The following is a 23,518-nucleotide window of genomic DNA, read 5'->3' on the forward strand; positions in this document are numbered from 1 at the left end:
GTCACACACCTCCCGTTCCCACCGCTTCTGGAAACCTTGGACATGCCATCTCAGGCATCCTACAATTTGCCTCAGTTCATGGCAACCTTAAAAGCTAGGGGAATCGGGGCGCCTGGGTGGCTCAGTCGGTTAAGCGTCCGACTTCGGCTCAGGTCATGATCTCGTGGTCCGTGGGTTCGAGCCCCACTTCGGGCTCTGTGCTGACAGCTCGGAGCCTGGAGCCTGTTTCGGATTCTGTGTCTCCCTCTTTCTCTGACCCTCCCCTGTTCATGCTCTCTCTCTCTCTGTCTCAAAAATAAATAAAGGTTAAAAAAAAAAAAAAAAAGCTAGGGGAAGATCCAGTTAAGGGAGTTCTTTTGGCTTGTGTCTGAGTTACCAAATCCTTCTGCCACAGGCTCATTCTAGGGGGAAGCGGTGATCATGGGTTTATTTTTGCTCAGGCCAGGTAGTGTTCCCCTGTCACTCAGCCACATTCTACCCTCTTTACCTTTGATGGTTATCCTGAACATGTGTTGAGTGGTCATACCGAGGGTTTGGGTAACAAGGTCCCCATGACTGAACCCAGACCTGACACCGCTATGGGGAAAACAGTTTAAACCACACTGATCGCCAGAATGCCATTATCTGAAGCAAAATAAAGACTTATTACTAATTTCGCAATGTCAGCTAGGTTTCAACCATTAGGTCGTCCTCCAAGGTCTGTTGATTTGTAAGAGTCCTTGGGTAGAACAATGTAGAATAAAAGGCAGGACTTTATCATGTTGACATAACATGATTTTCTTCTTCGGTATGAAGCGTAAGCTGTGAGGGACCCCGGAAACACGAGGCTTGACTGTCTCCAAGTTAGATCAACACAACGCGTTTTAACGATTTTCTGTCGATACTCTACGGTTTTACCACAGTGGAGTTGGGTGTGGGTCTTCTCTTGTCGAGGAGACGATTCGTGTCTGTTTGCAATGCTGCAAAACTGTCAGCTGTCATCTCTTTATTTATATTTTTAAGTTTATTTTGAGGGGGGGGGGTAGAGAGAACTCCAGGCGGGCACCTCACTCTCAGTGCAGGTTTTCACAAACACTGAGATCATGACCTGAGCTGAAACCAGGAACCGGACGCTTAACTGACCGAGCCACCCAGGCACCCCTTAACCAATGTTTTACATTTTTAATTCTTTTTTTTTTTTTTTAATTGCTTCGGTGATTTCCTTAGGTCTGTCGTATAGCTCCTGTGTTTTCCATTTGTGTCTGGTACTTTTTTAACCTGTCCATTGTGACTTTGCTTTAGTAACTATATTTTTACCTTCTTTTTAATGTTTATTTATTTCTGAGAGAGAGAAAAAGAGACAGCACGAGTAGGGGAGGGGCAGAGAGAGAGGGAGCACAGAATCCAAAGCAGGTTCCAGGTTCCGAGCTGTCAGCACGGAGCCCGACGCTGGGCTCAAACTCACGAACCATGAGATCATGACCTGAGCCAAAGTCAGACACTTCACTGACTGAGCCACCCCGGTACCCCTAGTAACTATATTTTTAGATCTAGAAGTTTCATCTGGTTCTTTTTTGAAATTTCCCTAATCTCTTCTTTCGTACTCTCCAATTTTTTACTCATGAATTTTATGCATTTTATTACATCTCTGTATTCACTTTGGTCTTTTCTATTGTTCTGTCGTCTCAGATTCTTATTGGGTTATTTCTTCTGCTTGTTGCCTCTGTTGGTTCTCCCTCATGATGGGTTGGTTTCCTGATAATATGCTTTGTGACATTTAAAAAAATTTTTTTTAATGTTTATTTTTGAGAGAGACAGAAACAGAGCATGAGTGGGGTAGGGGCAGAGAGAGAGGGAGACACAGAATCTGAAACAGGCTCCAAGCTCTGAGCTGTCAGCACAGAGCCCGACATGGCTCGAACCCACGAACTGTGAGATCATGACCTGAGCCAAAGTCGGATTAGCCAACTGAGCACCCTGCTTTGTGATGTTTTATTGTGAGCTCATCCCTTTGGCAAGGGTCACTCTTTGTACAGGTGGGTGGCCCATGAGCCCTGATTGAGAAAGGGTTTCTCTAGGAGCAACTTGACATTAATTTCCATTTGAGCCCTGCATATGTCAGGAATCTTGGTTGCTTTTTTTTTTATTATTATTGTTTATTTATTTTTGAGAGAGAGAGAGACAGTGTGAGCGGGGAGGGGCAGAGAGAGAGGGAGACACAGAATCTGAAGCAGCCTCCAGGCTCTGAGCTGTCAGCACAGAGACTGACACAGGGCTTGAACCCATGAACCATGAGATAAACCTGAGCTGAAGTCAGATGCCTAACCGAGTGAGCCCTCCAAGCGCCCCACACTTAGCATGTTCCATTCTGCAACGACCCTGGGTTTGAAACCTGGACCCACCCCTTCCTCACAGTGTTATCTTGGGCGAGTCACCTGACGTGGCTGAGCCTCAAAGACGACACAGAGCCACAGACTTTCCAGATTTGTTGGGGAAATTAATCAGATAATGTATGGAAACCTCCTTGTATGGTGCCTGGCACCGAGCATCTCACAGCATCAAGATCGCCTGGGTCATCACTCTGTAGAGATTCTCATTCCTGAGATCTGATTCCTTAAATCTGAGTCCAGAAGTCTGAACTTGGAAAGGCTCCACAGGCCCCCCTGATAGGCTAGCAAGTTTTCACACTCTTGGAGGTACTGGAGGAACGTTAGATAGTAGCTAAGCACTTCACGCTCCTGTGAAGCAAAGCCTCATTCCCCTCTCTGCCCTGTTGTGTGTGTATCTCAGATGCGGTGAGGCCGTGGAGAAAAACAAACGTCTCATCACGGCGGACCAGAGGGAATATCAGCAGGAACTCAAAAAGAACTACAACAAGCTGAAAGAGAACCTCAGGCCAATGATCGAGCGGAAAATTCCAGAACTCTACAAGCCGATATTCAGAATTGAGAGTCCGAAGAGGTGAGTTCGGGGCAAGGAGGCCTCTTCCTGGGGGATAAAGGACAGGGATCAGGCCCGGCCGTCAGGGCACGCTCTGGTGCATGGGGCATCGGAGCACTGGGAGTGTGCCTGGCTTAGAGAAGCCTCCAGAACTGGATCTGTCCCGATTCCATCCTGCATCCTGAGTGCTTACCCCCCTCCCTTCTCCTTGACCTCCCTGGGACCCCTTCCTGTGATTACCCCCTCCCTCTCTTTAAAAGGCTAAGGGATCTTTCTTACCTCTGTTTTGTTTTTTTTTTTTCTCTCTCTCTCTCTGTCCTTTTTAATTTCAGAGACTCCTTCCACAGATCTAGTTTCAGGAAATGTGAAACCCAGTTGTCACAGGGCAGTTAAGAAAAGCTGTCTTCAAGCTTGGAGACTGAGGCCCCCGTAATAAATACACCCTGGCGAAGTGCTCGCTGGTACTGAAAACGAGGGACATTTGCCGCGCAGGACCGACCGCAGGCTCCCTGACAGAGCCCTGGAAGCTTCAGGATCCGAGTGACCGTGGGGATTCCATCTAAATGGGGTCTGATTAGATTTTGGCCATACTGAGGGATCGGGATAGTGGAGGGTGGTTAATCAGAAGTGCCAGTGTATTTATCAAAGCATGGTTCTCCCAAAACTGTACAAAACAAGGCCTACATGGCATCTCCTGTTGAATGGTCAGTCACAGTCTATGGGAGAGATGACTACTTCTGGCCATATTTGGATTTACAGGGTAACCCCAAATCGCCCAGGAGAAAACGGAAAAACTGTCCACCGTCCTATTCAAAGTGAACTTCAGTCCTTCCCTGTTTGTGGGAAAGTAGGGTGAGCCGGCAGGTGGGCAAAACATAAACATGTTCAATAAATGTTCCAAGGGAGTCCTCACGCGAAATCTAAAAGTCATCATGGTTGGAAACGTGGGGGTAGATTAATTATCTGCGAACTCGTCACCTTTTTGGTCACAGTGGACTGATTGTGCAGTTATTTTTGCTGGATTGTTACTGTGTGTTCATTTAACAAGCGTGTCGAGAGGCGCACTGGACACAGTGAGGTGGGAGATCCACGGTACTGTTTTGTTTTGTTTTAATCTTGACAACTCGTAACTCTTGGAAAGCATTGCAGAGAAGACGAAACATTTTTATGCCATCAGGCCTCTCAGACAGTACTATCCAGGGTCTCACTTCTTATGCCGTGTTTAATTTGGTATTCCTAAGAGAGAATGTAATTTGGATAACCCAGAACTTTTTAGTTTATACCATCAGGTATGTATGAACTTATATTCTGAAAGAGGTCTTTTTTATGATTATTATTATTACCAAAACTTTACTAGTTTAAGTGGCAAACTTTTTGTGTTTTAGGCATTTGGGGCAGAACTCTTTCTAAAGTAGATTACACACTTAATTGCTTTTAAATGAGTACATACGACATACGTTAATTCCATATGCTATTTAGCATCTTTTGTGGGGGAGGTCTGGATGAGACCAAGGTCAAATACATTGTCACTGTCCTCCAAAGCCCGCCAGCTTTAGTGAGGAAGAGCATCCACACGCATGTGGCCACAGTACGGAGCAGACTAGAACAGGCCCTACAGAATGTAACCTTTTAGGGGCACCTGGTCGCTCGGTTGGTTAAGCATCCGACTTTGGCTCAGGTCATGATCTCACGATTCGTGAGTTCGAGCCCCACATCAGGCTCCGTGCTGACATCTCAGAGCCTGCTTCAGATCCTCTGTCCCCCTCTTTCTCTGCCCTTCCCACGCTCAACGCTCTTTCAAAAAGAAACAAACTTTAGCAGTGCCTGGGTGGCTCAGTCAGTTGGGCATCCAACTTTGGCTCGGGTCACGATCTCACGGTTCGTGGGTTTGAGCCCTGCGTCCAGCTCTGTGCTGATGATGCAGAACCCACTTGGGATTCTCTTTCTCAAAATACATACAACTTTTAAAAATTATAAATAAATGAACGTTAAAAAAAGAAGACTGTAACCTTTTGTGAGTCAAAGATTGGCCATCACTGTCAACATCTATTATATTTTGCCCTCAAACAAGTGTTCGCTGTGAAGTTATCTAGGGTTGTATTATAACTCAAGAGCCCTAATAATCCTAACTGCCTAAGATATTCCTGATTAAATGTCCCCTGCATTTTCTTAGGCTCTCTGGTACCACAGTGGGTGCTGCTTAGTGACAAGTGCAGGGACTGGGTTAACTGCTGCATTCCTGTCCCCTAACCCCGTGCTGAACTCACAGAAGGTACTTAGTAACTATTTGTTGAATGACAACAAACGGATGAGTCTGAGTAGCCTGGCTTCTAAGACAGCGCTGCCCACTAGGAATGCAATACAGGCCACATAAATAATTTAAAATTTTCTAGTAGCCACATTAAAAATAATCATAAGAAGGGGTGCCTCGGTGGCTCTATCCAGCTCTTGATTTCAGCTCAGGTCATGATCTCTCCGTTCGTGAGATAGAGCCCCACACCGAGCTCTGCACTGACAGTGTGGAGACTGCTTGGGATTCTCTCTCCCCCTCTCTCTCCCTGTGCCCCATCCCCCACTCATGCTGCCTCTCTCTCTCTCTCTCCAAATAGATAAACATGAAAAAATTTTTAATCATAACAAGAGACAGGTGGAATTAATTTTAACAATACATTTTAGTTAACTCAATGTATTTTAAAATGATCATTTCAACCTATAATCAACATGCAAACTATTAATGGGGCATTTTACATTCTTTTTTCATACTAAGTCTTTAATATCCGTATGTATGTAGTTTACATGTACACATTTTCCATTTGATACAAGACCAGCCACATTTCGGGTGCTCAATAGCCACATGCGGCTAGTGGCTACTGTGTTGGACAGTGCAATCTAGAAGCTTCCAACTGTTAAAACTTGATGCTTCTGCTGTATGGGCCCTGAATGTAGTGGGGCTAGTGTCTGGAGAGAGAATGCCAGAATTCTGAGTGAGACCCCATGGGCTTCCCTACCGGTGAAGCTTGCGGAGTTGGGGCTATGGATTGGCCAACCTTGGTTTTGGTTCTCATAGTCTTTCTGAGTTAACCTTGATGCTTTACTCAGTTCCAGGTAGTTTAGCCGTTCTTTAGGTAACAGGTATAGATATAGTGGAGGCATTGCTGCACTTACATAGATAATAGCATAAACAAAGAACTTGGACGCTGGTCCTCTTAACCCTTAAATATAGGGTTAAGAAAAAAAAAACATTTTAGGGACGCCTGGGTGGCTTAGTTGGTTGAGCGTCCGACTCTTGATTTCGCTCGGGTCATGATCCCAGGGTCGTGGGATCAAGCCTGGCATCAGACTCTGCCCTGAGCATGGAGCCTGCTTCAGATTCTCTCTTTTTCCCTCTGCCCCTCTCCCCCAGTCATGCTCTCTCTCTCTCTTTTCTAAAATAAAAAAGAAATTGATTGTACATTTAAGAATCATTTCTTCATAGGGGCGCCTGAGTGACTCAGTCACTTGAACATCTGACTCTTGATTTTGACTCAGGTCATGATCTCAGGTTCGTGAGATCAAACCCCTGCATCAGGCTCGCACTGGCAGCGGGGAGCCTGCTTGGGATTCTCTCTCTCCCTCCCTCTCTCTCTCTCTCTCTCTCTCTGCCCCTCCCCCACTCACACTCACACACGCTCTTTCTCTCAAAATAAAAGAAAGAAGCACTTTAAACATTCCTAAAAACAAAAAGGCCAAAAAGCATCCCTAAGAGTAAAGCAAATGAGGCCTTTTGTTTCTCTGAGAATTAGAGAAACCTGATATACCATCATAGCATCTTGACTTTACTTTGGAAAACCCTCAGCGTAAGCTTACTGGAGGAATCTTCTGCTTAACTTCATGCCTCCTCCTTCTGCAAGGTCAAGGGTACAATTTGTCCCTACCTCTTAAGAATCTCCAGGAAGGGTCACCTCGCTGGCTCATCAGTGGAGCATGTCACTCTTGATCTCGGGGTTGTGGGTTTGAGCCCCACCCCTGCACGGGGTGTAGACATTGCTCAAAAAACAAAAATCTCCAGGAGAAGGAGACCTAGGCTGCACAGACCTGATTGGGATGTCACAGCACTCACCGTCTTCAGCCCCTTTATTCCATTCCGTAAGGAGTCCTTTCCGTGACAATAGATTTGTTTAAAAAGAATTTTGTTTGTTTGTTTAAAAAAATTTCAGAGCCGTCATTGATCATTGTGGTTGCAAGTCATCTTTTCAAAGACAGGGAGCCTTTGTTTTGCTTTGAATGTATTTTAAATGCTTGCTATCTCAAATGTTGTAAAGCGGCTATCAAGTATCGTTTTGCGAAGAAAACAAAACACTCCAAGGGTTCTAACGCATTCAGGAATGCTGGGTATGTCCACGGTATCCCGTGTATCGTGTCACGAACTGAGAGCAGAGCTTCCCAATCTTTTTCGCCCCCTGGGTTTAAAACATGTTATCCGTCGAGACGTAACAAATAGCCCGCCGACTTATTAGCTTTAGACAAAAATAAACCGTCTCTCACCCAGTTCCTGCGGATTTGCACCAAGTCAAGATACTGGCCAGAGCCGCGGTTATCTGAAGGCTTGGCTGAAGGTGGAGATTTCTGTTCCGAGGTGGCTCATTCCTTGGAAAGTTCGTGCTGGTCGTGCATGGGATGCCTCCCTTCTCCTCCCTGCAGACCTCTCCCCAGACGGCACGAGTGCCCTCATGCCACGGCTGCTGACTCCCCCTGCGGGGACCGATACAAAAGGCCTAAGGCGCAAGTGGCAAGGCCTTTTAGGACCTGACCTCCGGAGTCAGACTCCCTCACGTCTGCGTAGTCTGTTTTTTAAAAACAAGTCACCAGCTTCAGTCTCCATTCAGGGGGCGAGTGATTCGGCTGTACATTGTGAATGAAGGGGTGTTAAAGAATTTTTTAACATCTTTGAAAATCACCACAGTGGGGTATGTAAAAATTCCGCATTTGTGGCCTCACTGGGGTATATGGACCAAGTTACTTGCTGCTAGAGACTTCCAGCCCCGAAGCTCAGGCTTCCCCGAGTTCTTCCCAGGGGGCGAGGCAGCCAACCTCAAGTAATCTCTATAACCCAGCTCCTGGGTGCACTGTGGCACACGACTTGGGAAACCCTGGCCTAAAAGTAGTTCTCAGTTGGCAATCTTTTGCGAGGGATAGAAAACCAATCTCAAGTCAGTGTTTTCAAAGGGGGTAGGCGAGTTTGTTGGCTCATGTAACGGGCCAGCCCAGAGGTCCTGTTGGTTCAGACCCAGCTTGATTCAGGACCCACAGAGCATGTCCTGGGTCCATCTTTCATCTCTCCTTCCTCTTGGTTGGCCCCATTCTCAGGCTTTCAGCAGTGGCCCCTGGAAATTCCAGCTCATCCCTCGGGACGGCAGCCCTCAGGTGGTCCTGAACCTCAGGACCTGGTCTCTTCCAGAATTTTCAAGGGAATCTTTCAGGTTCATTCTAACCAGAGTGGCGTATGCTAACCAAGGTTCTCCCCTCACGCTAGAAACGGGGTCGTATCAACTCAAACCACATGGGCAGATAAAGACTAGTAGCTCCTCAGGGAACTGGGCAGAAAAGAGAAAGGAAGTAAAGCCAACCATGGGGGCTCACTACCAAACACTTTACCTTAAAGCATTCAGAAGGGGCACCTGCGTGGCTCAGTCGGTTGAGCGTCCGACTCTTGGTTTCAGCTCAGGTCATGATCCCAGGATGTTGGGATCGAGCCTCGCATCGGGCTCCATGCTGAGCATGGAGACTGCTTAAGATTCTCTCGCTCTGCCTCTGCCCCTCTCCACCCACGCCCCGTTCTAAAATAAAAAAATAAATGAAATAAAAATGTTTTAAAGCATCCAGAAGAGGGAATTTGTGTGGAGATCAGGATGATGGTTTCTTTCATATCCTGTTCATAACCACTGACCTGGCAGGACCATCCCCAGGAGGGGAGATGAAGGGGTCAGGCATCGGAAGAAAGAGGACCGAGGGCTTATCATATCCTGAAAAAAAGTGGGGTCCGGGATAAATGGGAGTGGGCCATCTCGCCCTACCAGTCATTCAGCCTCTGGCCCATCTTGCCAAAAATGGCGCACCTGATCAGGAGTCAGAACCCCAGGCAGAGAACTCCTGGGGGCAGCACAGCGTAGCAGCCTAGCTTGGAAACTACGCGGAGAGCTGTCTGTGTTCTTGACCCCACGGCCTGGGGCTGCAGCCCGTGGGGGGCCGGGGGGTGCACTGCTCTCTCTGGAATGACGCTGCTGAGTCCAACCCAGTTCCTGGTCTGACAGCGATCTTTGTGGCATTAGCCTGGCAGTGTTCACCTTTGCTGGTTTCCTCACCGCTGGAAGATAGCAATGACCAGCCGCAAGGACGAGGCGGTGATTTTGCAGGTGGGGTAGCTCCAAAGGATACAGCTGAGAAATCAGCTTCTTGTGCCTCATTGGTGCTTCTAGGCAGTGAGAGAACGTGATGTGGATGAACACACTGTGCTGATAACAAACCCTGTTACCACCAGGATGGTCGGTGTTATTAGTCAGATGATTAATAATAATGGGGCACCTGGGTGGCTCAGTTGGTTGAAAGTCCAACTTCTTAGGTCATGATCTCATGGTTCATCAGTTTGAGCCCCACATTAGGCTCACTGCTGACAACACGGAGCCCACTTGGGATCCTTTGCTCTCTCTCTGCGCCTCCCCCAATTGTGCTCACTCACTCTCTCTCAAAAAATAAAATAAAAATAATAATAATAAGACCACGGAACTGCCAAAAGTCTCTGGGCCAAGGATCAGAAGTCCTGGCTTTTTACTCCTCCACTTTCTAAACCTGCAACTCTGGCCAAGTCACTACACCTCTCTGAGCTTCCGGGTTTTCCTAACTGTGGAACAGGGATAAGAGTTGCTCTGTCTTCTTCCGACCTGCTGAGGAAACTCAGTGAGATAATTAATGCATGGGACCCGTTCTGGATACTCAGAAGGGCTTCCCCCAGTATTAGGAGGCACTATTCACCAGGACTGCTCCAGAAGGGTGAGCCAGCCCCCCACCCCCCCCACGGGCTGCAACCACCGCGGGCAGCAGTCATGAAAAGCAGGCCAAAGGTGCAGGCAGGACAGGGCCCTGACCTACCAGAAAATAAACGCCTGGTCTATTCAACTTGAAGTGCCAGTTTATGTCGTTTGGCAAAGGCCAACAGCCAGGGCCTTCAGGGCAGAAGAAAGAAAGCGTATCAGTGGAAGAGAGGGTACACAGTGGCGCCTGGAAACCCGATCCGACCTGGCTTCCCTCCCTCTTCAAGGGCACGTTTGGAGCGCATTCCTCTGGAAGGTAAATACACGGATGCCGTCAGCCCACCTGTGCCCCCCACCGCCCCCAGCCCGTAGGCGCTCCCTGGGGGTATCAAAGCACACCCACTCCCGCTTGGATCAGAGCTACCGAGGGGCAAGTTTCCACCCCATCCCCCACCCCCACAGCACTAAGGGACAAAGAGGGGACAGAGCACCCATGCTGGTCCCGCAATAACCAAGCTGACGTTGCTGGTTCAGAAGCCCGGGGTTCCTCTGCGGCCCCGCCCGCCCCACTCCATCCGCTCCAACTCTGCAGCCGGGCTGCCGAAGTCTCTAGACGCAGCGTAAGCCAAAAGTCTCTTAAAAGGCCTGCGTGGGGCCCAGCAACTGATTAAGAAACGCGATGGCCCTAAACCACCGAGAATTGAGGCCGGCCGTGTAAATGGGGCTTAGGGAAGTCGAGCCAGCGCCCCCGCTCCCTCCCGGGGTGTTGGTGCGCAGGCGCAGGAGGCGTTCTTTGGCTGCGAGGGCGGAAAACTGTTCCAGCCTGTCTCGCAGCCAGGAGCTGGCGCTGAGACAGGGAGGTGCTGTGCAGCATGAACAGGGGGGGACTCGGGGAGGCTCCACGGTCTCCTTTCTCAGCAGCTGTGAAGCTGCAGGCAAAGGAGTTCAGGTGGGAGTCGAGTAAGGTAAATACCAGGAGCAATGGACTTGGTCCTCAAACCTTCCTGGGCGCCCTCCGGGTAGAGGCAGCCGGAAGGTGCGGCTCAACAGGCATTCACAAGGACAGGGTCGACGAAAGGGGGGGGGGGAGGAAAGGGTCAATGAAAGTTGGGGGGGGGGTGTTGTCCAGTGAAGTCTCCTGAACAGAATCTCCACATGCACCTGCCTCGACTCTGATTCTCTTGGCAAACCCACAGCATTGAGAGGCAAGCGGGACAGCCAGTAAGACCCAGTCTCTGCCCTAAGAGACTCCTGTGGACACACACATGTGCACACGCCTCTACTCCAAGTCTGAACGTGTCCCCACCCTCCGCTCCACATGACCTCCAACTGGAACCTTGCCACGGGCTCTTCCCCCCACTCCGCACTTGCTTCTTGGAACCTTCTTCCCTTTCCCACCCACCCCTCGCTGACCTCTCTGGTTCTAGTTTTATCTGGGTTCAGGACTGTCCCTTCCACTTGTTTGGAAGGTCCAAGAGGCCGGGAGCTATCTCTCTTTTTAGCAGTGAAGAGATTGAAGACGGGGAAACTCTTGTCCAAGTAGACACTAGTCACCCTGGGTAGTTAAGACACAGTCCTGGTCACGGTTCCCATGGTGATTCTTGTCATGGAAACTAGACAGCGGAGAAATGACATCCTCCTTCAACTAAACAATACCAAGGTTACAAAGAGCTGGTCAAAGTCACGTTAATAGACAACATAGCAATTCTTCAATAAGTTAGACTGTTGTTGCCAGGAGATATTAAAGCTCACTTGGGGTCACCTGGGTGGCTCAGTCGGTTAGGCGTCTGACTCTTGATTTCAGCTCGGGCCATGATCCTGCGGTTCGTGGGATCAAGCCCCATGTTCAGCTCTGGACTGACAGCACAGAGCCTGCTTGGGATTCTCTCTCTCCCTCTCTTTCTCCACCCCTCCCCGACTTGTGCTCTCTCTCTCAAAAATAAGCAAATAAGCATTTTTTTTAAGCTGTGAAGAATTTCAAGATGGTGACAACGGAGCATTAAACCAAGCAGGGGCCCCTCTGGGTGCGGGGTCCTGTGCACATATTGCGCACCTGTGAAGCTGGCCCCGCTGGCCACCCTCGTGGAGGGGCCTCACGGAAAGACAGAGATCCCTGGCTAGGTCCTCCTGTTCCAGCCATCCCGTGCAAGGTGCCTGACCCAGGAGGGAAGCCATCTTGGATTTCCAGCCCCAGTTAAGCCTCCTGAGGGGAGGTGTGAGTGCCCAAGGGACTCCAGGTAACACCAGCAGAAGGACCATTCTGCTGAGCCCAACCCAGATCGCACAACCGTGAGCAGACGCATATTGTTATTCAAGTAAAGCTCCCTAAAGCTCTCATGGAGGATGGCATAGTCCCAAGGACCCCTCACTTGGGATGGTTTGTTACAGAGCCGTTGGTAACTGAAACAGGAGGAAAGAGAATTCACAGCTACAGGGCACCTGCTTTGTGTGGTGCCCACGCACCTGATCTGCACAACCTGGCTGTGATTCCTGTTCACAGGAGAGGCTCCTGCAGTTCCGTGGGTGAGGGATTGCCCCCCGCCCTATTCCACAGTCAGTACTGACTGAGAGGCAAAATTGGAATCTGAGCCTGACTCCAAGACCCATATAATGTCCCTACAGTGAAACGAAGAAAGATCCAGGGAAGGTACGTGGACCTTGGAGCCTGTTGGGTAGGGATCTGGTTCAGTGTTCCTTATGTCTCCTCACAAATCCCAGAGCTGAAATGTCAGACGGGGAAGTGATCACCACGTGAAATACCCATGATGGGGCACCGTCAGCTCCCATCTTTCTCATCTTCTGCCATAATTCCTATGGGACCTATGCTCCTGGAAGGAGCCTACAATGAGACTTGCTCTGGTTTTCTGCTAGCGATAATACTAAGAAAATGGCAGTTGATTGGCTAGGGTTAGTCACCACTGATTTACGTGGGTATTTTCTCCCACAAACCTCAGGCACCTGTGGCCAACTGGGAATGATCTGGGAATGTGTCCAGGCAATGATCTTGCACCCAGAAGGAGCAAGAATGAACTTCAACATGAGTTTAAGCCAGCGTTAATTAAGAAGCAGAAACAGCTGTCCCTAGGTGATGGCACCTAACAAAAAAAAGACTTTCTATTTATGTTATTTGCGGTGTTGAATTTTCTTTACTGAGCCTTCTTGAGTGTCATCAAGGGGTGAGTGAGTGTGTCGGCAGGTGCCTGTCTGTCTGACTGTCTGCTTGTGGGTGGTGAACTCATCATGCTAGGTCAGCCATGAGATCAAGGTTGAATGCTAAGTCAGCCTTAAGCAAAATAGTGGCATTCCCTAGCACAGAAGAGGTGCTGGGCAGGCAAGCAGCGTGGACCGGTGTTAGCACAGATCAGGAATTAAAGATCCTGAGGTTTGGTGCCTAGTTCTGCCTCTCATCGTCAGTCATGGCAATGGGCTGAAGGTCTGTGTTCCTCCCCGAATTCATTTGTTGAATCCTGACCTCCGGTGTGATGGTATTTGGAGGTGGGGCCTTGAAGAGGCAGTTAGGTCATTAGGATGGAACCCTCATGAATGAGATGAGTGTCCTTATGAAAGGAACCCCAGGGAGCTCTCACCCTCTCCATGTGAGGAGACACCAAGAAGTAGGCCATCTGCAACCTGGAAGAGAGACCTCACCCCACACTGAGTCTATCGGTACCTTGGTCTCAGACTTCCAGCTTCCAAACTGTGAGAACAAGTCTGTGGCCCTGGGGTATAGCAGCCCCGGGGGGGCCCGAGATGGTGATATTGGGCTAATTGATGAACTTTGTAAGCTCCCGTTTCTTACTTATCTGTAAAATGAGATGTATAAAGACTAAACGAGACGTAGCACGTTCAATAAGGTCCCAGGCCTCAGAAGAAGGCTTCATAAATGTCAGCTATTGTTTTCTCTGATGAGCGAAAGAAGAAAAAACATCTGTTCTTTGACTCCCCTGCCATTTCCCCGTTGTCCTTTCTCTGAAAAGTATGTCATTTCCATCTTTTCTCCCCTCATCTGGTACCCATCCCTCTCTCTCTCTCTCTTTCTCTCTGTCCCCTCATTCCTTCACCTTCTTCTCCTGAATTGGGGTTGAGGGTTGGGGAGGACTGCGGAGGACCAAGGACAGAGAGGCATTGGTGTCAGGGTGACGGTGCAGTTTACTGGAGCTATTTAGATTTTTCTGCCTCTGAGGTTGTCATTTTTCCAGGACTCCTAACATTAGGCAAAACCTCAGCAATCATCTGATGATGTCCAAAGCCCCTCGCTTATGGGCAAGGAAACTAACCCATGGAGAGGAGCTTTAATGGCTTCCACACAGTGTTGGCTATACCTGGGCAAGAACCAAGGCCTCCTGGATTCCCACCCAAAAGAAAAGGGGAAGGCCAACCCCACGTTTCCACCTCAACCAGGATGTCCAAACTCCCCAAAGCATCTCACCTCCTTCCTTGCTCAGCTATGGTAATATCAAATCGTACCAAGATTTTGGCCATGAGGGACTCTCATCTATGGACCCAGATGCTCCTCTCCTGGGACACCAATAGAAATACTATTTTTTTTAATGTTTATTTATTTTTGAGAGAGAAACAGAGTGTGAGAGGGGGAGGGGCAGAGAGAGAGAGGGAGACACAGGATCTGAAGCAGGCTCCAGGCTCTGAGCTGTCAACGCAGAGCCTGAGGCAGGGCTCGAACCCATGAACCATAAGATTGTGACCTGAGCCGAAGTCAGATGCTTCAGTGACCGAGCCACCCAGGTGCCCCCAAATCCCGTTTTTTAAATGTTTGTTTTTATTTATTTTGAGAGAGACAGGGAGCACACGTATATATGAGCAGGGAGAGGGCCTGAGAAAGAGGGAGAGAAAAATCTCAAGTAGGATCCATAATGTCAGCACAGAGCCCAACACAAGCCTCACTTCCACAACTGTGAGATTATGACCTGAGCCCAAATCAAGAGTCAGGTGCTTAATCGAGTGAGCCACCCAGGTGCCCCTAGAAATACTATTAATAAATAATAACCATTGCCTTTTTTTTGAGACCTTACTATTTTCTAAGCAGTGTGTTAAGCACCAACTTACTTGATTTTTTCTTTTCTTTGTGTTAAAAATTTTACGTTTGCAGCCTAGGAATAAGTGTCCGACTTCTGAGCCAAAATGAGCAAAAACAAAAAAAAGGGTAAAAATGTGTTTTCTAAATTTGTTTTCCCCCCAAATTAGCTCTGTTATGTTGCACGAGCCACCTTTTCTGAGCCCCCTTTCTCTTCTCCATGGGGAGGGAAACATCTGCAGGGCTCCCATAAAGTTTAAAAGTACATTTGTCTGGGACGCCTGAGTGGCTCAGTCATTTGAGCGTCCGACTTCGGCTTGGGTCATGATTTTACGGTCTGTGGGTTCGAGCCCTGCGTCGGGCTCTGTGCTGACAGCTTGGAGCCTGGAGCCTGCTTCGGATTCTGTGTCTCCTTCTCTCTCTGACCCTCCCCCGTTCATGCTCTGTCTCTCTCTGTCTCAAAAATATATAAACATTTTTTTAAAAAGTACATTTGTCTGACATCAAGTTCAATAAACAAGAACTATTATCATTACTCCATTTAAAATTTCAGGATATAGGGGCGCCTGGGTGGCGCAGTCGGTTGAGCGTCCGACTTCAGCCAGGTCACGATCTTGCGGTCCGTGAGTTCGAGCCCCGCGTCAGGCTCTGGGCTGATGGCTCAGAGCCTGGAGCCTGTTTCCGATTCTGTGTCTCCCTCTCTCTCTGCCCCTCCCCCGTTCATGCTCTGTCTCTCTCTGTCCCCCAAAAAATAAATAAATAAATAAACGTTGAAAAAAAATTAAAAAAAAATAAAATAAAATAAAATAAAATTTCAGGATATAAAGAAGAGCAATATATTTAAAATATACTATCCTAATCACATCTTTCGGATTTTCCTTATGTTTTTCATTTTCTAACCTGTCATCCAAACTCCCTGACAACCCCTGGCCAAATTGCAAAATAGGAATTTAATGGGGTAATACTGGGATTGTTCATTGAACTGCAAAACCCAGGCAGGCTTGGGGACCTAAGAGTTCTCCACTACTAATTCTCCGTCCAGACTCCACGTGATGGGAGCATGCCCCCTGCAAATGTGAGGGTCAGTCATAGACCTCTCCAGCAAAAAGGAAGACAAAATCTTTTCAACAGAAAGCTCTAAGGGAAAGCCTCCGCTTGGATTAGATCATGTGTCCATCCTGGACCAATCACTGTGTTGAAAACCAAGGGTCACAGTGGCCCTTTCTGAGTTGATTTTCTACTTTCATGGGGAAAGAGGGAGAATGGAATTTGTTAGTAGAAGAAAGGTAATATCGGGGCGCCTGGGTGGCTCAGTCAGTTAAGCGCCTGACTCTTGATTTTAGCTGAGGTCCTGATCTCACAGTTTGTGAGTTTGAACCCCGAATCAGGCTTCATGCTGACAGGGCAGAGCCTGCTTGGGATTCTCTCTCTCCTTCTTTGTCTACCCCTCCCTCACTCGTGTGCATGCTTTCTCTCTCAAAATAAATAAACTTAGAAAAAAAGAAGGGTAATATCTACACACATAATTGATTTAAGCAGCCTATGTAATGTATAGACTATAATAATTTTGCTGCTTGAATTTATATGCATGGAGACCTCCTCTCCTTTGGAATTTTTTACTTGCCAGAGAAAAGAATTCATGTCCCTTGAATCACCTCTGTTCTGGGAGCTTAACAAGAGTAGGTACATTTCCATTAGCCACATTTTCCAAATGGGCAAGGAAAGGCTAAAGGAGTTAGAAGGCTCACTTAAGGTGGTTCAGCTACTAAGTGACACTGACTTGAGACCTTCATCTTGATTAAGATCCGCGGATCGATACAAATTGCAAAGAACGGTGCTTTCTAGAAGTATACAAGGAAGCTACATAGGACAAAAACATATTAGATTTTGTGGGGACTACATCTGAGGGAGAAACGAAAAATCCAAATGGTCTCCTATTTCCCCGCTACAGCAGCGCCTTTCTTCCCAGACCAACAGCCTGGGGTCTTCCTGACCTTTGGCTCTCCCTCAGGGAAGTTCATGACAACATTGTTTTGAGAGGCCAACACTGTATCCACCTGTCTCTACTTGCAAGAAAATAACTGGGTTTCCACTAAGTGCAATGGGTGTTGGCAGTGATTTATTATATACTCAGTCCTCCAGATGGCCCTTCACATGGAAATTATTTTTCCTGAAAACAGAAAAATATGGAATTCCCCCCCCCCCCCCCCCCCCCGCTCATCAGGTTATAACAGGTCTGCAATCCATTCTGTCAAAACTTTGACAGAGCTCCCTTAAGACAGGGAGAAACACAAGAAAACACATTCCATCTGGTAAATTATTGCTGGTGTTGCATTCCTGGGCATTCAGGCACGAGCTAACTTCTGTACAGCACAAAGCTGTGGAAGTGTCTAGACCGAAAGGGGCAATATGAGATACGATCTACTTAGCTCTATCCTATCCTCAAATCGCAGCCCTCTGAGGGTGCTGGTGCAGCCTACACTCTCAGCTCACCCCCTTTTACACAGACATGAAAGTATTCCATGATGCCCGAGAAAGTTCAGTCTCGAGAACAAAAGGTTGGATGGATGCATGGGGCCAATATTCCACAAGCGTGAAGAGGGGCGTTGGCCAAGGTCATTTTCAGGTGACGGCCGTTGCAGAGCAAAGTCAAACGTGGTTCCACGTTTCCTGTCTTCTTCCTAAAGAGCAGGTTGGAAAACGTATCTCAAAGCTGCCTCCGTCTTGTGATGGAATGCCTGGGAACAGGAAAAGCATTCCGCAGGAAGCAGACAGCTACGGAAAGGATTTCAAGTGCAGCAGTTAGAACGCAGCGCACGAACTTCGGCTGCAGAATCTCTGCTGTAAATACTATGTATGAAAAGCATGCAGTTCCCCAGAAGCTCCCTGCCTCTGGAAGATAAGCAGGAGAGCCATCTGTCAGAGGTTTTGGGTGGCGGGGGATGATCCAAGAATCTGGGGAACGGGGCTCCAATCAGAGCTCATAGACGCAAATGAGTTTCGGGGGTCAGGCGGTTAAATTGTCTGAAACGTTAAGGCATCAGGAGACGGATTGAACAGCAGATGATCGGACGGCCCTACCTAAAGGCGCTCAAACTCAATATTATATACAAACAAAACAAAACAAAACAAAGCATTGGCTTGGCCACATAAAACATCTCTGCAAGACTTGGAGGTGGATGGAGAGGACCGTTTGTCCCTCCTGGACTCCAAGACATTTCAGCTTTCTTTGACCTCTTGGTTGTGAGATGCTCTACGTGGAAATAATGCATTTGTCCACGGAGAGTCAAACATCTGGGTTAACCTTCACTAGGAGAAGGCGGGCTGCTTCCAGGTACAGGATGTGGCCTCCACCCTCTCAGAACTCAAAAATACCTTTAAACTAGGTAAGCTCATGCAGCGGCAATGACAGGGCCAGGTAGAACTGCACAAAGGCCAGCAGCCACTCAGAGGAAACCGGGCTAACTTGGACGTAGATCGAGCCACAACGAGCCACAGAATGAGCACGGTTTGATGTGGGTTTCCGAGAATCAACATCACTGAGCTAAATGGAGAGCAGAGTTGTCGGGTGGTGAGAATAGTACCCAAAAAATGACCGAAAGAAGGGGCAGCAGTGGGTAGAGCGAGGTCCTTGGATCCTGGGGAGAGACCTCTGAACTCTTCCCCAGACCCTGAAACTGGCTTCCCGTCACCCATTCTGCTTTGACCCGGAGTCCTGCTTCCCCCCGCCCGCCCCCTCTCCAACCTCTCCCTCGCTGGGGACTGAAGGCTTTCGCTGGGGCCCCAGCTCCCCTTGCTGGGCCCCACCGGCTGTGGTGGGAGCCTTACCGCCCTCCTCCCCTTGCTGCACCCCCCCACCCCCCCATCCCACCTCCAGAACAGGGCCGCCCGACGCTGAACCTCCGAGGCAAATGAATTCAATTTTCAAGTTGAGAGGGTAATTCTAAAAAACTTGATGATCAGAAGTGAGGCGGCAGAAAGCCTTTTCAGAATTCGAATTGATCTTTGAAACTCCCTGGTATTTGCAGCAGGCGCTTGGAGGTGTCCTAATTGCCGTCAGTTACTAACAGTGGCTAATCGCTCAGGAAGCGTAAAAATCTGTGCTGAGCTCGACACGTGCATCCCTCACTTGTCTCCTCGCAGCCTCTAAGGTGGGATCCATCATTATCCTCCTCGTAGTGATGGGTAAACTCGGGCCCAAGGTCACGCCATCAAGGAGGGCACAGATTCAAATGCAAGGTGTCTGTCTCCAGAAACCGACTGGAGCCGTTAAGCATCACACAACACTATTTCCTGCCGGTTTTCCATTCCTGTGGATGTGGAACACACACTCCACTGCCCAGGGGCCTCTGCTGGCCCAGCTTTAGATGTGAGCACCCCTCACTCCCCAAAGCACCTGCTTTTCTAAGGTGTAAAATTTTCACCCCATTAGATCACCTGGGGCACTTAAAAAGCAACCACCCGCCGATGCCCCTGCCCCTAGGGATTCAGGTTTAACTGGTTTGGGTTTGAATCAGACACTGGTGTCCTAGAAGAATTCCCCCACCATGACCCCAGTGTGCAGGAAGGCTTGAGAAAGCCAGGCAATGAATAGTGGCTTGGGACTGTTTTCTGTGACCATGGGCCATTTATGGTACCCGTGTGGGCCTTAGTTTCCTGGCCTGTAAAATGGGAATGACAGAAGTATGGCCTTTACGGGGCTGATGTGAGGATTAGGTCAGATGGAAGAATTGGTATGCAATGATGGTTAGGTCCCCGGTCCTACCCCTGAAAGTCTCATTGATCCATCATGGGACTGAAGTTTGTAGTTTCTCATGCAAATAAATACACCATTGCTTGCAGAGACAATGCATTCTTCCCGCTTTTCACTCAGCCCTCCTGACGCCCCTGGGAAGAGGGGCCTGGGCAGGCATTCCTGGCATCTTGTGAGCTCTTTCAGAGAGGTAAAGGCGCATGCCTTTCAGAATCAGGCAGCTCTCATACGGGTGTGCAGTCACTGGGGCGATTCTCTAAGGGTGCTGAAATCAGGAGTGAATTGGAAAGAAATGCACCGTGTAGGGCCCTCGGGTGAATTAAAAACAACAGCTACTCCTGATAATATGGTGCTGGCCAAAGAGATCCATCTGTGTGCAAACGGAGCAGGTGGGGGGGGGGGGTCTCTTTGCTGCCCCCAGGCTACCCTTCAGCTTTGCACAGGCAGGCCCCTCACCGCTTCTGCACAGATAGCAGAGAGAAGCCACCGCCCTCCCATCAGGAGCCAAGGGTTTCGGGGACACAGGGGCCGAGAGAGTAAAGGGGCCTGCAGACCACACCCCAGACCAGTTAGAGGCAGACAGGCAGCTGGTGGTTAAAAATTCCTGCCTTGCAGACAGCGCCCACTCCGAGCCCCGCTCTGCTTCAGACTAGCCAGCCTGCCTCAATTCAGTCCTCTGAGCCAGCTTCCTCCTAGTAGAAAACGTGGACGAGATTATCCACCCTGTGAGGATGTGGTGAGGATGAAAGGAACAGTGGATGCAGAGGGCTCAGCACGGAGCCCCCACTCAGCAGTCCGGATCTGGCCGCTTTTGTTTGATTTGCCCTTCTTCCGCGCAAAGTAGGAGCCTCAAACAGCACCTCTCCTGTGCCCTGGAAAACCAGTTCAACGGAAGGTTCACCGTTCATTCCAATCTATTACCTCATCCGTCCTTTGGACCCACGGTCACGAGCACTGAGAATCAAGTTTGAAAGAGATAGTGACACGTGAGATAAAGAGTGTTAATGACAAAAAAAAAAAAAAAAAACAACCAAAGGTGCAGGATTTGTTTCTGGTTCACTGTCAGGGAGCACGGGGTTGATGGCTTGCAGAGTGGGGCACAGGTTGGTGACAAAGGACGCCTCTCATATCTCTGGCCTGTGATGGGCCCCAGCGAGGGCTATGTAGCCACCAAGCTCAGCCGACACAGCAGAAGAGAACGTTGTGCTTGAGCCTGGAAAGAAGGACTTTCTGGATTTATCTGGGGTGGTTACTGTCAATGTCTCAGAGGGAGGCCAAGCACGTGGTTCATTTGCTTTGGCATTTGCCTTGGAGAAGTCAAGAAAACAAAAGTTAGGCTTCACAAGACAGGCATATGACAGTGGTTTGGCCCATGACAGGCCCAAGTTTGAGTTCACAGAGGCCCTGGAAGCCTGGACTGGTCCCAGGTCAGCTTTGGTCCTTGGGTCTCAGGGAGCAAAGTCCATTAATCCAATTTTCAACAGGCAGGTGGAGGACCCTCTCCCCACTCTTAGTCCCTGTGCTTTGGAATTTTTCTTTAAATGTATATTTATTTTTGAGAGAGAAAGAGCATGAACAGGGGAGGGGCACAGAGAGAGAGAGAGAGAGAGAGAGAGAGAGAGAGAGAGAAAATCCCAAGCAGGCTCCATGCTGACCACAGAGAGCCCTATGGAAGTCTGGAACCCACAAACCTTGAGATCATGAGTTGAGTGGAAATTAGACACTTAACCCACTGAGCCACCCAGGGGCCCCGGGGGCTATGTTTTTCTTGTTAACCATACTAACTGGCTAATCTGCTCCGTGAATCTGTCTAAACATGGGGCACCCCAGCGTATGGTTCCCGGCTAACTTGTGTGCATTTTGGTTGAGGTTTCTCTGCAGTTGGTCTGCCCTCACTCTGTCCAGTGTGGTGGGAATTATTTCTTGCTGTGTTTCCAAGGCATAGAAAAGTACTTGACGCAGGGTAGATACTCAATATTTAAAAAAATGGTCTTGATGTTTATTATTTTTGAGAGACAGAGAGAGAGACAGAGGATGAGGGAGGGAGGGGAGAGAGAGGGTCACACAGAATCTGAAGCAGGCTCCAGGCTCTGAGCTGTCAGCACAGAGCCCGATGCAAGGGCTCAGACTCAGAAGCCGTGATATCATGACCTGAGCCGAAGTCGGACACTCAACCCACGGAGCCACCCAGGTGCCCCAGTACTCACTATTTTTTTTTAATGAACAAATAAAACTTTCTGAAAATTCACAGGGCTGGGTACACTCCAGAATCTTCATAGGGTGTGGGGTAGAACCTGTATGTGTATTTTGAAAAGCCCTCTCGATCATTTTGTCAAGGACCCCTGGCTAAGAACCACTAAACTCAATGATCTCCGGGGTTCCTTCCCTATAGAGTTTCCAGGTTTAGCAAATAAAAACCAAGACATCCAGTTCAATCTGAATTTCAGATTAACAATGAAGCTTTTCTGAATGTAAATATGTACCGTGCAATGTTTGGTTGTCGTACCTTGCATACAGATAAGTAGGTAAGGCTGGTGCTTGGGCTCACGGTCAAGGCCAGAAAGTGGCACCCTGAAACTGGCCCACATTTCAGAATTAGACAGATAATCTTGGTTTGAGTCTCTGCCTTGGTTGTGTAATCTTAACAGGTGGCTGAACTTCTTCGGGCTTTGTAACTACGGTGTGCATCCTTACGGTTGCTGAAGGTATTAAGACGTAATATAGTCTTGATGGCTAGCATTTAGCAGGTGCCTGTATTTCTATAGTTGATATGTTTATTTTTTTAAATTTTTTTAATGTTTATTTATTTTTGAGACAGACAGAGACAGAGCATGAGCAGGGGAGGGTCAGAGAGAGAGGGAGACACAGAATCTGAAACAGCCTCCGGGCTCTGAGCCATCAGCACAGAGCCCGACGTGGGGCTCGAACTCACGCACCATGTGATCATGACCTGAACTGAAGTCGGATGCTCAACCGACTGAGCCACCCAGGTGCCCCTATAGTTGATATGTTTAGTGGGTTGGAAGAAAAAACTCAGCATCAACGGACCTTTACTGCATACATTCTCAACTAGTAAATGAGCATTCTGACGTGACCAGGATTATAGTTCATAGTTCTAGGTAGACCTGAGCTCATTTACGCCGAACGCTGACCTTCTGTCAAACAATACCTCTATGTCTGGGGTAACAAAACATACTTAAAACTAATAGATTATCCAGAATGAATAAAGGAAGGAAGGAAGGTCTTTCATTTCATTCATTATGAAATATCATATGCTTCACTGACTTTTTCTAACGTCAAAAGCAAATATTTGTTTGGTTTCTTACTTTCTTCCTTTCTTTTTTAAGATTTTACTTTTAAGTAATCTCTATACCCAATGTGGGGCTCGAACTCACGACCCCAAGATCAAGAGTCGTGTCCTCCTCTCACTGAGCCAGCCAGGTGCCCCTTGCTTAGGCTTCATAGGGAGGAATGGGCCCCTACTTGGGCAGTGAAAATTCTTCCATCCTGACCAGGTTTATCTCTCTTCTAAGTTAAAAGCATCTTCTGTTTCCAGAGTGCTTGTCGTTGCTAGAAATTTCTGATACATCTCCTCTGGTTGAAAAATAAACATATGTGATAACATGTGTAAAATGTTCATTAAGAAGAAACAACTCTCGGGGCCCCTGGGTGGTTCAGTCAGTGAAGTGTCTGACTTTGGCTCAGGTCATGATCTCATGGTTCATGGGTTTGAGCCCCGCGTGGGGCTCTGTGCTAACAGCTCAGAGCCTGGATCCTGCTTGGGATTCTGTGTCTCCCTCTCTCTCT

At 48.4% G+C, this 23,518-nt stretch overlaps 1 protein-coding gene across 5 annotated transcripts in view; it reads left to right on the top strand.

Annotated features, from left to right (window-relative positions):
- Positions 1–3,862, top strand: part of DOCK8 (dedicator of cytokinesis 8) — a 225,281-nt gene extending 221,419 nt beyond the window's left edge. For all 5 annotated transcript variants that reach the window (XM_027041088.2, XM_027041089.2, XM_027041091.2 and 2 more), the window contains 2 exons: positions 2,770–2,940; positions 3,252–3,862. In XM_027041088.2, coding sequence (XP_026896889.1) covers positions 2,770–2,940; positions 3,252–3,312 — 232 coding nt within the window. In that variant the 3' untranslated portion in view covers positions 3,313–3,862. The remainder of the gene's footprint in view (positions 1–2,769; positions 2,941–3,251) is intronic.
- The last annotated feature ends 19,656 nt before the right edge of the window (positions 3,863–23,518 follow it).

This window comes from Acinonyx jubatus, chromosome D4 (assembly GCF_027475565.1).
Source record: "Acinonyx jubatus isolate Ajub_Pintada_27869175 chromosome D4, VMU_Ajub_asm_v1.0, whole genome shotgun sequence".
Taxonomy (NCBI): domain Eukaryota; kingdom Metazoa; phylum Chordata; class Mammalia; order Carnivora; family Felidae; genus Acinonyx; species Acinonyx jubatus.